At 63.7% G+C, this 15,218-nt stretch overlaps 1 protein-coding gene across 7 annotated transcripts in view; it reads left to right on the top strand.

The window, feature by feature from the left end:
• The first annotated feature begins 573 nt into the window (after nt 1-573).
• The window catches only part of Gpsm1 (G protein signaling modulator 1), a 20,464-nt gene continuing 5,819 nt past the window's right edge, over nt 574-15,218 (top strand). The window contains exons 1-11 of one of the 7 annotated variants that reach the window (XM_048813333.1): nt 574-706; nt 1,440-1,661; nt 2,270-2,405; nt 3,179-3,321; nt 3,721-3,844; nt 4,118-4,233; nt 4,538-4,693; nt 5,592-5,700; nt 6,817-6,940; nt 12,699-12,769; nt 13,514-13,693. In XM_048813333.1, coding sequence (XP_048669290.1) covers nt 1,441-1,661; nt 2,270-2,405; nt 3,179-3,321; nt 3,721-3,844; nt 4,118-4,233; nt 4,538-4,693; nt 5,592-5,700; nt 6,817-6,940; nt 12,699-12,769; nt 13,514-13,693 — 1,380 coding nt within the window. In that variant the 5' untranslated portion in view covers nt 574-706; nt 1,440. Of the gene's footprint in view, nt 707-1,398; nt 1,662-2,269; nt 2,406-3,178; nt 3,326-3,720; nt 3,845-4,117; nt 4,234-4,537; nt 4,694-5,591; nt 5,701-6,816; nt 6,941-12,698; nt 12,770-13,513; nt 13,694-15,218 lie in introns of those variants that run through there. The other 6 variants (XM_048813331.1, XM_048813330.1, XM_015505835.2 and 3 more) reach the window with 6 other exon arrangements.

Raw genomic sequence — 15,218 nt, 5'->3', positions numbered from 1 at the left:
AGCCTGAGTCCATGGGGTGCAGGGTGCTTGGGCCAGCCTCTTGGGGATCCACCCCCATCTGTTCACGTGGTGCCATTACCTTGAGAAAGTTCAAAACGCCCCATTTTCTTGATAACACAGGAATAAAGTGAGTGGGACATTGTGTTGGCATCAAAGGGACATTTGGTTCAGACAAGAAACGCTGCCCGACACACCCCCATCATTCCTGACCAGAGCCACGCTGGCCAGGGCTGGCAGGGCAGCGCCTGGCGTGGAACAGGGCACTTGGTGGTCTGGCAAATCACTCTGCAGGTTTTCCACAAACGGTTCACTTCAAAAAGCAACAGAGAGAAAATAAGGACCACAGCCAGCCTGCCCCAGAGCCAAGCCCCCCTTGTCCAGGTGCCCGGGCTGGGGCTTGTGGCACCTTTCCCCAGTAGCTCCCTCCTCCTCTGCCTCTTCTGCCCCTTGTCCTCCTGCCTAGGCACTGGGGCCACCCTCCTCTCACCCCCAGCCAGTGTCCACTTGTTGTGCCCTCCACCCATGCTAACACCCTTCCAGCCCCGGCAGGGCAGAGGCTTTGGGCCCTCGTGACCAATCGAAGCAGGACCGAAGCTCCAGGGCCCCGCAGCAGGGAGGGGCAGATAGTGACCCCAGCCTGTCTTCCTCCCCTGACAACTGTGTCCTGAGACAGCACCCCAGAGGCCTGAGAGCTGTGTGTTCCTCTGTGAGTTTAGGGCTTCTGCCAGCCTCCAGCTGGTTGTGGGCCTTCACTAAGGGGACCTGGGCCCTTGGACATGGGCAGGATTCATGGTCGGAAGCTAGGATGGTTTGGAGGGGCCAGGTCCACCCTGGGGCACATCGGCGTCCACTCCCTTCCTCAGCTGTTTCTCAGGCCTGCCCTAGCTGCAGCTGTGGTGCTTCTGGGTGTCTCAGGATGGGTGACCCTCAGCAGAGCTCTCCCCTGGAGGCTGGAGGGCTGGCAGTGACCCGGCATGTGCTCCTACTGGGAAGGTGCATGTCCTGCCCTGTGTGCAGGATGGGGAGGGGCTGGGTCAGATTCTACTCCTGTGGCCTCAGTTGCCCTTGCTGGGCATTGGGGGGTCTCGCACAGGGCCTCTTGGGAACATGGGGCACCTGGCACCCTTAGCTGTGCTGCTGAGACCTGTGGAAGGTGGCAGGTGGGGTCTGCTCCAGCTCCCTGCAGCTCGGCCAAGTCAAACACTGACTACTGAGGCCCCCATGCCTTCCCCGGGTGGTGCTCCTGGCCCTGGTGGCCAAGGGCAGACAGTGAGGGAAGCTGCAGGGGAATGCAGGTCTGGGACAGTGCTGCTGCCAGGTGTGTGCAAGCACGGGGTGGCCCTGCCACAGCCCGCGGAGGCACGTCTTCCATGGCATGGCCAGGGAGGAGCTTGGGTCCTCAAGGGATGGCTGCACATGATACCCCTCCCTCTGCCCAGGATGGAGGCCTCGTGCCTGGAGCTGGCCCTGGAGGGAGAGCGGCTGTGCAAGGCAGGCGACTTCAAGGCGGGCGTGGCCTTCTTCGAGGCCGCTGTGCAGGTGGGCACGGAGGACCTGCAGACGCTGAGCGCCATCTACAGCCAGCTGGGCAATGCCTACTTCTACCTGAAGGAGCACGCCCGGGCGCTGCAGTTCCACAGACATGACCTGCTGCTGGCCCGGTGAGTGCCTGCAGGACACAGGCCCAAGGGGCAGCCGCACCTGCCCTGGGGTGGCAGGAGGGCGGGCACACACTGCCCTATCCTAGGGAGGGCCCTTGACAGGACCCCTGGAAGGGGCTGGGGTCTTACAGTCCCCCCAGGGCCTGTGCTCAAGCTGCGACGTGTGTCAGTGTGTGCGGAGGGTACGACACGTGCTGTGTCCCATTTGTGGCCTGTCCCTGGCACCCACCTTGCCTCGCGCCTGGGCAGCTCCTCCTCCACCAGCCCTGCCCACAGGACCCCCAGCGGCCTGGGCACCCACGTCCTGATGTCTAGTGCAGCAGAGGCTCGCTGCAGACATCGTGGCCAGGCCAGTGCCTGTTGCCAGCCCCGCCTGAGGCCTGCAGGGGCCACGGCAGGCCCTGGGCTCCCTGTGGACCATGGCAGCTCTGCAGGCTGCTGGGGGCCAGCAGGGCAGGCAGCACAGGAAGTGACCCTGCCCAGCCTCACCCAGGAGACGCAGGCTCCTGGTCAGCCCTAGGCTGGTGCCCTTGGCCTGGCCTGGCCACCTGCTCAGGCTCCCTGCTGGGCTCAGGGACCTGACCAATCCTCACTCCTTTGCTTTCCAGGACCATTGGTGACCGCATGGGGGAAGCCAAGGCCAGTGGGAACCTGGGCAACACCCTCAAGGTCCTAGGCCGATTCGATGAGGCTGTTGTCTGCTGCCAGCGGCACCTGGACATTGCCCAGGAGCAGGGGGACAAGGTAGATGGTTGGCTTAAGAGCAGGGGACAGAGGAGGGGCTTGGTCCAGGAGCAGGGGATGAGGGAAGGGGTAGCTTCCTGGGCCACCCGCTCCTCCCACCCCTGCCCCCTGGCCTAGGTCCAGACCCAGGCATGGTCAGGCAATGAACCACTCATCCCCACTCAGCTGTCCCCCCGTAAGAGGGAAGGCAGAGACACCCCTAAGGACTTGGGAGAGTCCAGATCCCTCAGAAACAGGGCTGCCCCAGCTCCTGCCGTGAGGCTCGGCCTCCCCAGCAGCTGGCCCAGCCTGGGTTCTGCTCTCTGCTCGTCTCCCCAGCGCTGCCTGTGTCCCTGCCACTCCTTGTAGGGCCCCGCCAGTGGAGTGCTCTGAAAGGAGAGGCAGGCGTCCTGGATGTCACCCCAGCCTCTGGTGCAGGAGGCTGACCATCCCTGGCCCATCTCCCCCCACGACTCTATGACAAAAGTGTTTCTGTTCCTCTTGTTCGGATGGGGAAACTGAGGCTAGGGGCAGGGTGGCTGGCAGCCACACTGTGCTGAGAGCCCTAGCAGGAGCTCTTACCCTGGGGCATTAGAGCAGGGCAGCAGAGGACCTGGCCACCTTCACCACCCCGGTTGGCAGCAGGGGAAGGGATGGCTGGAGTAGGTGTCCCCTGAGTCCTCGCCTCAAGGCTCCAGAACGGCTGTTGGCGGGCTTGGCACACACTTGGGGTGACATCCCAGCCAGGAACTGCTGGGTGGACAGCGGGGCACTGCCCACTGGGTCCTCCACAGGTCGGGGAGGCGAGAGCACTGTACAACATGGGCAACGTGTACCACGCCAAGGGCAAGCAGCTGTGCTGCAGCACCGCTCAGGACCCCGGGCACCTGCCTCCGGACGTGCGTGAGACGCTGCGCAGGGCCTCCGCCTTCTACGAGTGAGTGGGGCAGGCAGCGGGCACGTCCAGCTTCCTGCTGCTTCCTGAGCTTTGTGCTGCACACTGGACTGGGCAGCAGCCCCAGGCACAGAACACCCCACCCAGCTCACAGCCCTTGCTCTGATCCCACCAGCAGACCTCCACTTGCACCTCAGGGACGCGGGACAGACCCAGCCCCAGCTCTGTTCCCACCAGCAGACCTCCACTTTCACCTCAGGGACTGGCGGGACTGACCCAGCCCCCAGCCCTGGAGCTCGGCCTGCACTAAAGCTCAAGGAGCCCATGGCCCGTGTCCATGGCACACCCCTGAGGGCCACCCAGCACCTTCTCACCTGGGAGGTGGGTGTGGCCATTTCCCTGCAGCTGGGAGGGACAGACTCAGACAGACTCCACTCCTAGGAGGAACCTGTCACTGGTGAAGGAGCTGGGTGACCGGGCGGCCCAGGGCCGGGCTTACGGCAACCTGGGCAACACCCACTACCTGCTGGGGAACTTCACAGAGGCCACAACCTTCCACAAGGAGGTAAGCTGGGCCTGGGGACATGGGGCGAGGCCGCTGCAGCAGCAGAGCCCGGCTCCACTTGGCCCCAGGGGCCCTCCTGGCAGTCTCCAAGCTGGGCAGAGCAGGACGGCAGGGTGCCCACACACCCCGGCACCTGTGCTCCATCTTGGGGTTCCTGGATGCTCCTCTGGACACACAGACATGGACAGCGACCCTGGGCAGGAGAGGCAACACCTGCCTTACTTCAGATCCCAGGCTGTTCTGCGAGCCTGGGTCTTGTGTCTGTCTCCACAGCGCCTGGCCATCGCGAAGGAGTTTGGGGACAAGGCGGCTGAGAGGAGGGCCTACAGCAACCTAGGCAATGCCCACATCTTCCTGGGACGTTTTGATGTGGCCGCTGAGTACTACAAGTAGGAATCCCCCCAGCCCCAGGGAGAGGGAGGTCCCTGGGAGAACTGGACACCAGCCCAGGAGGTGACTCCAGGTGGGGAGTGAGACCACCCAGCTTCCCCAGGAGCCAGGTCGGGGCTCCAGGAAAGGCAGATAAAGGTCACGGTTTCCCCAGCTTGTGCCAGAGCTCTGGGCCATCACCTCTGCCTCTGGCCTGAGTAGTTGCCACCAGGTAGAGCTGGTTATCAGGACCAGGCCCATAGTCAACCCCAAGTGACATGCTACGGGACCTGCTTCCTGGAGGCTGACCCCCACCCCACGCAGGAAGACCCTGCAGCTGTCCCGGCAGCTCAGGGACCAGGCAGTGGAGGCGCAGGCATGCTACAGCCTGGGCAACACGTACACGCTGCTGCAGGACTATGAGCGGGCAGCCGAGTACCACCTGAGGCACCTGCTCATCGCCCAGGAGCTGGCTGACAGGTGCGCACAGATGTGGTGGGAGGGGTGGGAGAGCGGGAGGGCGGTGGTGAGGAGAGATGGCTCAGCCTGAGCCCCTGGGGCACCACTGACTGTGGTGTGGCCCCAAGCGGGGCTGCCCCACCTGGGCCTCAGCCACTCCCGCCATGGGCAGTGCCGCCCACAGGGACCCTTGGCACACACTGGTGGGCTTCCCCCATGGCCCGGCCCATTGCCCCCCACAATGCCTGTGTGAACACGACACCTGAGATGCAGCCCTGGGCACAGGTCGGGTGGACAGAGGGCTCGGAGGCACAGGGCTGCTGGACTGGCTGCCTTCTAGTGGCCCCAGGCTTTCCTCCAGGGAAACCCATGGAGGACAGCAGTGGCCTGGAACCAGAGGTGGTGCCTATGGGGCAGTGAAGGGCTGCTGGATGCCTCAAGCCCTGCACTCAGCTACCTCCACCTTGTTTTGAAAATGACCCCAGGGTGGAGGGACCCTCGGGGAGAAAGGCTCACCTGCCATTATGGGGCAAGCCACTCCCAGGAGGCTCCCTGACCCCGCTGGTCCCGCCTGCCTCCTACGCTGAGGGGCCAGAAACGCCCCGAAGGCAGTGCAGGCTCTCGGGCAGGCTGCTTCCCACACTGGGGCCTCTGAGTCCATGCTTTTAAGGGGAAGGGGAACTGGCGCAGTGGGTTGGGGCTTCTCCCTGATGGTGGCTGGATTTGTGGGTCACTGCAGACCAGGATGTGCTGTCCGACTACCCTGTCAGTGCCTCTAGGGACCTTTGGGACACACCCCATGGGACTGGGGTTCTAGCTGTGGCAGCTGACGTGAGGGGGCCCTGACCGTCAGCAGGCTCAGGGGCTTGGGATGGGGGCAGGCCTGGGGAGGGCAGGTGTGGACTCTTTCCCTCCACAGAGTGGGCGAGGGCCGTGCGTGCTGGAGTTTGGGCAACACATACGTGTCCATGGGGAGCCCTGCACAGGCCCTGACCTTCGCCAAGAAGCACCTGCAGATCTCCCAGGAGGTGAGTGGGCCTGCCCTCCCAGGGCCACTGCTCCTGCGGGCATCCGGGGCCCTCAGGCGTCGCCTGGCCTGCTCTGACTGCAGGGCCAGGCGCACCTCTGCGTGCTGGTGTCCTTCCTGGACTTCCCCTTCTGTCTTTCTAGGTCTGCAGCAGCCTCCTCGGCTACCAGGTCCCTCAGAGGCCTGGTGGCTGCTTGACTGTGTGGCAGGGGGCAGTGAGGGGACAGGGGACCTGTTTTCCCCCTGTAGTGTCACTGTTCCCCACAGGGGACCCATGACTGGGTCCTTCTGTTGATTTCCCTACCCCAACCTCTGAGGAGACTAGCCAGGGTGGGCCAGGGGGATGCCTGTGCCCACCACTGAGGTGAGGGTGACCACTGGAGGAGCCCAGGGCACCAGGCCAGCCCCCTGGAGGCTTCCTCTGGGCCCCTCAGCTGGACACCTTCCTGGAAGTCGAGTCTCCTCCTCCTTGGAGAGGACGCCCAGGACAGTCCTCCTGTGTCAGGGAGGGATGTCACTAGTGACCCCTTGGCCTTCCTGGCTGAAGATAGGCCAGTGCCTGCCCGACCACCATAGCCCCAAGTGGGAGTCGCTGAGTGGGTGGAGTCTGGGTGCCCAGGTGTACATGGGGAGGGACAGGAGATCCCTGTGAGAGCAGAAATCTGGAGAGCCTCTCTATGGGGCCAGCATGGCCTGCCCGGACATCCCCAGAGCACAGGCAGGGGGCTCCAGAGCCCTCTGAGCTCCACGCAGGAGTCCCCATGCCCCACTCTCTGGCTTGTTTCCGAGCAATGCAGATGCCCAGGAGGGTCCTGTGGAACCTTGTGCAAGGGTCCCTGGGGCTGGCCAAGCTGACCACCCACCAGAGGGTGCCCAAGAAGGAAGCTACCACGTGGCACAAAACCAGGCTGTTTGAGCCTCTGAGCACTTATGGGGTGTGACTAGGGACTGCTGGGGACATCCAAGGACAGACGCCCGACTCCACTCCCAGGGCCACAGTGAGGCCCAGTTCCCTCAGAGACCCAAGGGTCAGGGTTCAGCCTAGGAAGTCAGGGATGGTGTATGGTGGGCTCCTCACTGTCCCCTGCCCAGTCTCACCTGCCCCTGCTTGCTGCAGATCGGGGACCGCAACGGGGAGCTTACAGCCCGCATGAATGTCGCTCAGCTGCAGCTGGCCCTGGGCAGACTGACCAGCCCAGCAGCTGCAGAGAAGCCTGACCTGGCTGGCTATGAGGCACAGGGTGAGTTCCTGGGCTGCGGTCCTGTTCATGAGGGGCTCTCACCTCTGGGCCACAGTGGGGTTGTATCTGTGCAGGGTGTGACAGGGTCACTGGGAGCAAGTCTCCCAGGGAGCACAGGGCCGGCTGCCTGGGGCCAAGCAACGAGGAGGGGGTACCTCCCAGGTCGAGGGGCTGTTAACAGTGGTCATATAAGGAAAGAGCCCCAGAGGCAGGGAGCCCCCGTAGTCAGGAGCCCCAGAGTCAAGGAGCCCCAGGAGGCAGGGAACCCCTGGAGGTGGAGAGTCTCCAAGAGGCAACTCGGGCTGTTCATCCCGTCCCCAGGGCATGTTGACATCCCCGCACCTGCTCTGTCAGTCCTTGTGCTGGATCAGGAGAGAGACTCCTGCCCTGCTCTTGGGAGCTTACAGTGGGTGGGACAAACATCGTGTGCAGAGGGTGAGACTGGGTGTCCCAGGTGCTGGGGTAGGGGCAGGGCAGAGCAGGGATCAGGTGACGTTGAAAGAGGTGGGACAGACATGGGCAGGCAGGAGGCAGGCAGGAGGCAGGCAGAGCAGTAGTGGACAGCTGGAGGCCTGGGACAGTAAAGGCCAGCAGTCATCCTGAGCCCCTTCCATCACAATCATGGAGCACATGGGACCAATGGCAGGAAAGACAGGAGAGGGCCACTCACTGCCCCCAGCTCCAGGGCTTCCCCACCCACCTACCCGCCTTCCCAGAGCAGTCCAAGGGGTCAGTGCCCATCATCAGGATGGCCAGGGAGGGCATTCTGGGAGGGGGGTGTCAGGTCACCTGACAAGTAGGCTGGGCTCAAGGGAGCCTGTCTGCGTGGAGTTCCAATCAGGTGAGGCCCAAGCAGGCCAAGGCCACTCTAATGGCTTTATTCACAGACTGCTGGCCATCCTGTGCAGGTCAGCAGTGTGCACTCACAAGGACAGATTGTTCTCTGCAAAGCAAATAGATTCGTACACAGGAGGGAAGGGCTGGTGAGGTGGGTGCTGCCTGGCTCCCTGAGACCACCTGCAGGGGATGGGGAGACTGAGCCGGGGGCCAGCTGCCCCGGCTCACCTGGCCCCGGCTCACCTGGCCCCAGCTCCAGGAATCCCACCTCAGGCCCTGTTTGGCTATGCTTTGAGGGCACCCATCTGCATGCAGCAGCCTCAGGATCCCCAGAGGGGATATGTGCCACCATGTGGCCCCTGGTGCCTGTGGCTGGGATTTTCTGAGGGTGGGTAGCTCTGTCGAGAGAGTTTCTGTCAAGAGTCCCCACCTCATGTCCCCTGGCCAGAGCGACTGCCCTCCAGGAGCCCCCTGCAGCAGGTCGGGGCAGGGTTGGCAGCTTCTGGGAAGGTGCCCACAGGCTGCCAGCTCCATGTCCTCCTGCAGCTTTCCTCTGAGCCAAGGAATGGGGGCGTGTCATGGGTGAATGCCCCAGGACAAGGCGGCGTCTGTCCTCCACACTGGCTCCTCTGCTCTGCTGTGTGCTGGACCTTCCCAGCCTGGGGGCCCCCAGAAGCCTCCTTCTGCCAGGCTGCCAGTGGCCAGGCTGCAGTGGATCTGGGGACATCCATGCCGGGATCACGGTGGGAATGAGGTCTGTGCTCCAGAGTGGCTGCCCTAGGCCTGGGTCCGTCCGGCCCCAGCATGCAGCTGTTGAAGGCAGGCCTGTACCCTGAGGGTCGGGGTGGCCCCGAGGGAGACCCCCACACAGGTGAGCTTGGCCGTGGGGGCGTTGGAGGCCACACTGGTCTGGACCCTGTGCTGGGGTGGAGGGAGGGGTTGAAAGGCTTTTTTGCGAGGCTGACATGGTTCATTTACTTCATTCATCTGGACTTAGTGCTGGGGGTGGGCTGGCCCTGGCTTCCAGAAACTGTCCAGTGGGGCTGGGGCTGGGCAGGTGCATATCCAGAGACAGTCAGTGTGGTTTGGAACACGGGGGGGGGGGGCCAGAAGGGCACCTGGGAGACAAACCCAGTAGGGTGGAGGAGGGCCTCCTGGGGAGAGAGGGTGAGGGGAATTCACAGGGGAGGAGGGAGGCGGGAGGGGCCGCAGGGAGCCAGCACAGGGAGTGGGCCGGGCCCTGCAGGGCCTGGGTGTGGATGGGCGTAGCTCACCCTGTAGGGGGGTGGGCGTGGGCTTGTGCTGGGCAGGAGGTCGCCTCCCTGTGGTAGGTGGGCTGGGCAGCTAGTGGAGAGCAGGCATCCAGGACCCAGTGGGTTTTCTGGCTTGATACAAACGGGGGCTTCTGTGCAGCTGGAGAAAAAAACTTGCTGTCCTTGAGTCTGCGTGCAGTTCTGCTCCTCCCTACACGCTGCTGCCCCTGCCCAGCATCTCTGGGGGACGCCTTGTGAGCCAACAGCCATAGACCACTTCTGTGGCCAGAGGGCCAGGTGGTAGCCCAACTAAGGCCCGGGTCTGTCTCCAGACCTTCATGGAGAAGGCACTAGAGGGGCAAGCTGGGTGCAGTAGCAGGCAGGGGACAGACACAGGTCCCAGCGGGCTGAGAAGGGGTCAGATTCTGGCTGATAAGAGGAAATACTGGGATTTGGACCATCCGAGTTGCCGTCAGCAGGCAGGGTAGGCTGCTGGGGTGGGAGGTGCCCAGGCACAGCCCTTGGACATAGCTGCTCTGCACAGAAATGATGATGACAGGGTGCAGGTCAGACTCTGGCAGGGGAGGGGCAGGAAGTTGCACAGGCAGCAGGGGGTGTCAGGGCCTGAGGCCCCTGGTCAGGCAGCTCAGCCAAAGGCATGCAGCTGTTGGAGGTGGCTGGATTCAGGACCTCTCAGAATCCAGACAGAGGGTCCATTCAGCTGGGCCCAGAGGGCCTCCTGCCCACGCGGCCTGCTGTAAGACACCCACCAGGCACCTCCACCTCTGCTAGCCAGAGCCTGCCCAGACCACTCCTGGTAGAGGGCCAGGTGGCCCAGAGCAGCTGCAGGGTCCTGCAGACAAGGTGGGGAAACCGCATCTTGTTCCCGAGCTCCAGGGAGCATCAGAGAGAGGTGGAGCCAGGTTGTCACTGGGTGTGGTAAGGGGCCTCCCAACTCTCTAAGGACTCCTGGGCCCTCCCATGGCATGCCTGCCCCCCAGCTCCACGTGGCTTTGGACTGTCTCCATTTCTGTCTCAGACCAGCCTTCCTCATCTGGGGGTGGGTGGGCACCAACAGCTCTTCAGGCAGCAGGAACCCTGACCCCGCCCCTTCCTGTCCCCTCAGCAGAACTGCCACATTCTTCCAGTGCCTCAGTGTCCAGGGTGAGAGAAGCCAGCTGCCAGGCTGTTTCCAGGGGCAGAGGAAGGACCCTGGCCACCACTGCCAAGGGCTAGGGCAGGAGCCCTGCTCTAGGGCCCTGGTGTTGGGGGTAGGGGGCACATCCTGCTGTCCACTGGATGTGCCCACAGGCCCTGGCTGCTTTGCTCTCTGGCTCAGGGGTGGCCCTGGATGCCCAGGGCCATGTTGGCATATTCAGGGGCTGGCTTCTGGCCTCCTGGCCAGATCCCTCAATAGGCTCCTGCCAGACCGCGCCCTCTGGATCAGTGTCTGCCCGGGGAGGGGCTTCCTCAGAGCCTGGGGGTGCTCAGGTGCCTCCCCTGCCTTTCCTCCTCCACCTGCTGCAGATGCTCTGGGCCACTGGCTCATAGGACAACTGGACATTTGCTGTGGAGGGACCAGCTTGGGTCCCCAAAGTCCTTGGCTCCCTCTGCTTGTCCTCTCCACCCTGACCATTTTTAGGAACCCACCATCAGACAGTGCCATGGACAGGCTTGGGGGGTGCTGGTAGCTGGTACCCTGGGCCACTAGGGTAACATCTGCTGCCCACCAGCATCCTCCTGGGCACATCTGCAGCCTCTGGACGTTCACACTCTGCGAGTCCTCGGCATTGCCCCTTTCTGAGTGGAGGCAGATCCCTCCCCAGTTAGGGGCAGAGGCATGGACTCTGCAGGGTGGCAGCCAACAGCCCACACGGCACCCCTGCTCTCCTCTGCAGGGGCGTCTGGGGACTGGAGAGACCCAGGTACGCTGTGCAGCATGATGGCCTGTTGCCTCACCCTTTGATGGTGTCTGGCCCAGGTCCATGATTAAGCCTTGGGGGAGATGTTGGCGGGTGGCCTAGCTGTGCTGGAGAGGCTGGGATGGGTAGCTGTGCTCCAGCCCTGTCCCCCAGGCCCAGGTGCTCCTGGGCACCATGTGACTGCCATGAGCTGGCTCCCCTTCCTCTGGTGTCCTGGGGGGTTAAGCTGAGAGCCCCCAGGCCAAGGGGTGGGGTGAAGGTGGCTCTCTGCCCAGCACCTTCCTGCTGTCCACTGGATGTGCCCACAGGCCCTGGCTGTTTTGCTCTCTGGCTCAGTGGTGGCCTGGACAGGAGGGTGTCTGGCCATCCAGCTCCCACCCTTGCCTGCTGCAGACATCCACAGGCTGCTTTATGAGGTGAGCCCCATGTGGGCAGTGCCAGGATGGCTCTGAGTGTCCACTGATGCCAGCAGCACCTCCACCCATCCACAGGTCCTACCTCGCGAGCCCTGGCCATGGGCGCACGCCACCATGAGATGAGCTGTGTCTAGCATGTGTCCGCGGGTGCTGGGTGCTTGGGTCCCAGGAGGACTGGGGTGAAGGGTCTGGTGAGGGTCTGCCAGGCCAGGAGAGAAGGCCCACCCCTTCCTGGCAGGGCAGTGTCCTTGGAGAGGTGCAAGGGCATGTGGGGGTGGACAGAGGCTGAGGTGCCCACATTACCAGGTTCTTCCCTCTCTTGTCCCCAGCCTTTCCATGGCTGGCTGCACCCCCCTCTATCTCACATGCCACCTCCTCAAAGGGGCCAGTGCCAACCCTTGGTCCCTGCCAGCCCAGCCCCACTGGTCCTCCCTGCAAGGCTCACCTGGCTTGGCCTGGGGGCTCTCTGCACTCCAACTTCATGCTGTGCTGTCGCCTTTCTTCTGGTCAACCTTCCCTGCATGGACGGGCCTCCAGGCTAGCTCTCCCTGGCTGGCTCTGTCCTGCAGGTGTTCAGTGAGTAGCCGCCCAAGGCCAGACTCACTTTTGTCCCTGTGCTGGGACAGGGCCGTAACTGGATCCAGGACTGAACTGCACCTTGTCCCCACTCAGGGACATGTTTGAGACAGAGGCCTGGGGGCAGTCTAGCTGCAGGCCAGCCCAGGGCCCCTTGGCAGGATGGTGACCACAGAGTCTGCAGCTGGGCAGTCTTGGGATACGTAGCTGCTCTTGGGAGGACATGGGTTCCCATGGCTCATCTTCTTGCCCTGCCCGCCAGCAGCTGCCAAGTGCCCAGGTTCAGAGTCATTCCTCCAGGGGCCAAGGAACCCAGGGAAAGGCCCTGCATGGGACTGACTTGGGGCTCATCTGATGCCTTGGTCACCCCAGCCCTGGCTTGGGTTGTCCACAGTAAACTCGAACGAACCCAGAAGCGCCACCTGCCCCCAGGCCAGAGTGTGAGGGGGCTTCAGAGGAAGCCGCTGAATGGAGCCTGTGGGCCTCATTGATGGTGGAAGGGCATTCCGGGCGGTGGGCAGAGGGCCTCGTCCAGATCCTTGGGGAAAGTCTGGGGAGCACCAATGCCAGCCCACCCTGAGCCGGGGCAGACCCAGACCCCCGGCGCCCCCACCTGGCTGGAGTGTGTCAGTGTGCCCATGAGGGGACTGTGTGGTTGGAAAGCAGGGTGCCGCGCTACCCAATCCTCAGTCCCCAAGGGCGCTGGCCTGGGCCATTTGGCTTCGTGAGCTGAACAGGCACCACTGTCTTCCAGGGGCCAGGCCCAAGAGGACCCAGAGGTTGAGTGCAGAGACCTGGGACCTGCTGAGACTCCCCCTGGAACGGGTGAGCCAGGCTTGGTGGGGGTTGGGGGGCCTGGGGATGGACATCAGCAGAGGTCCGGCCAGTGTGTGGGCAGCAGGTTAATGAGCCTGGGGAGCCGTGTTTGTCAAGCTGCCACCACCAGGCTCAGCCCAGCCACTGGGAGATAAATGTGCCCCCACAGTCTGAGGCCTTCACTAGCCCATCTGCCACCGGCCCCCGGAGGCCCTGCTCCTCCCCCTTGCCTGCTGTGGGCCTAGGGGCAGGCCTGGTCCTTCCAAGTGCCCCCACCAAGCCTCTGGATCCCAGTCCTGGTGAGCCCCTGGACTCTTCTGTCCCTGCCCACTCAGACTCTGTCCAAGGTGAAAAGCTGGCAGGGTTCACTGAACCCCAGACACAACCTGGGGTCCCAGGTGTGGGTGCCTTGAGGCTCTTGCAGGGCCTCAACCCCTTTGAGCCTCCTGTTTCTCTAGTGTAACGTGGTTCGCTTGTGGATGGCCCTTGGGGCCTGGCATGGGGTCAGGACACAGGGACGCCATGGCCACTGTCATTGGCTAATGGGAAGGCTGACATTTATGAGTCTCCCTGCCCCACCCAGGGCCACATAGCCCTGCCAGCTTCCTCCTCCTTCAGGATACCTGGTGCCTACTGCGTGCACCCAGGAAGTGGGGTCTACTGCACCCTCCTGGCATTCCCTGCAGGGTCCCGAGGTGGTGGACATTGGCCCAGAATGGCCCCACCCATACCTGGCCTGCCTCCCCTCCCCAGGAGCAGAATGGAGACACCCACCATGCAGGGGACTGGCGGGGGCCAGGCAGGGACTCACTCCCTCTCCCCATGAGGAGCAGGAAGTACCAGGAAGGGCCAGACACCGCTGAGAGGAGGCCCCGGGGAGGCAGCCACTCCCCACTGGACAGTGCGGACGTCCGAGTGCAGGTACCTCACACGGTAGGTGCCCCACAGACCAGGAGGCACAGCCAGCCTGGTCACGCTGGGAAGACAGGTCCTGGTGGGCATCCTGGCCCTCCTCCTGGCTCCATGCCACCCCTGCAACCCTAGGGGTGCTCAGGGGAGGGCAGTATCTAGCATCACGCCTGGCCTCAGGGCATCCAGTCCAGGGGTGCTCTGGCCTCACTCTGGCTGGCCCTCTCCCATGAGTCACACGAGCATGTTCCCCCCAGAAGGAGGGCACAGTGGGAAGCTGGCATCTACCCAGGGTTCCTCCTGGTCAGGGTCCAGGAGACCCCACTCCAGCCTGCACTGGCCCCAGTCAGCTCTTGTTGCAACTTATAGAGGGAGGGCTGGGTGGGCTGATGGCCAGGCGTGTGGATGGGCAGTGGGGTCAGAGAGGCGGTCAGGCAGGTGTAGGCTGGAGGCCTAGCCTCCCGCTGCCTGTAGTTCCCCTGTCCCCAGGGCTTGGCAGGCCTCTCCAGGCAGGAGGGCACTGATGGGGGCCGAGGTGGAGTCCCGTCAGAGGCCAGCCTGGAGCCCCTCCCAGGACATCTGCATCAAACCAGCTAGAAAATAGTCTAAAAATAGCCCTTCCCCAGCCTGATCAGCACCCTTCTGGCCTGCCGAGGGCGCGAGGGTGCTGGGTGTCCTCAGTGCCTCGCGGCTGGAGACTGCCAGGGCCCCCACTTCCTTCAGGTGCCGAGAGCCACTACTCCATCCGGGCTCCGCCTCTGTCATGGGGAGACTGTGTAGGGACACTGGGGACCTGGAGGCACCTCCTGTGCCTAGAGTAAGGCCACAGCAAATGCAGCTGAGGCCGGCTGGGGCTGCCCACAGGAGCCAGGGCCACGGCCACCAGGGCGCCAGCCCAGCTGGGGTGGAAGCCAGGCCACACTGCCAGGCTGAGGGCTGCCTGGGGACCTGCTGAAGGAAGAGGTGGCCCAGCTTTGGAAGGAAGCCCAGGGGCCTTGGTATCGGGTGGGAAAAGGGCTTTCAAATAAACTGTCCACCCCCACAGCCCTCTAGCATGACCGCCCACAGGAGCCAGGGAGCGCTCTGCTGAGCTCAGGGAATCCACCTCAGTGTTTACGGAGCAGAGCGTGGTGTGTGTGTGTGTGTGTGGTGTGTGTGTGTGTGTGTGTGTGTGTCGTGCACGCTGTGCGAGCGAGTGAGCTCGGGAGGGCGGGCTCTGGGAGGCTGAGCCTCACCCTAGTCCTATTTAAGGACCGGGTGAGCCCCCGGGTCCCGGCAGCAGGGAGGCGACACTTGGTGCTTCGGGCGGGAGGTGCGGCACATGCAGGCACCCCACACAGCTCCTGGCTGCTGCTGCCGGCGGCACCTGTGATCAGCGTGAGTGTGGGGTCCCTGGTGTCCCTGCAGCAGCAGAGGCCGGGGAGCACAGGGGCCTCTGTGAGCCGGGAGTGGGTGGACCTGACCAGGTCTGACACTTCCACTAAAGCAGCGGGATGCAGGGAGGAATGCAGAACCTCACGCGGGAAGGGCTGGGGGGCCAGGAGAGGTG

Source organism: Marmota marmota, unplaced genomic scaffold (assembly GCF_001458135.2).
Source record: "Marmota marmota marmota unplaced genomic scaffold, marMar, whole genome shotgun sequence".
NCBI lineage: Eukaryota > Metazoa > Chordata > Mammalia > Rodentia > Sciuridae > Marmota > Marmota marmota.
Note: the sequence above shows the minus strand (reverse complement) of the source record. Positions and strands in the feature narration are given on the sequence as shown.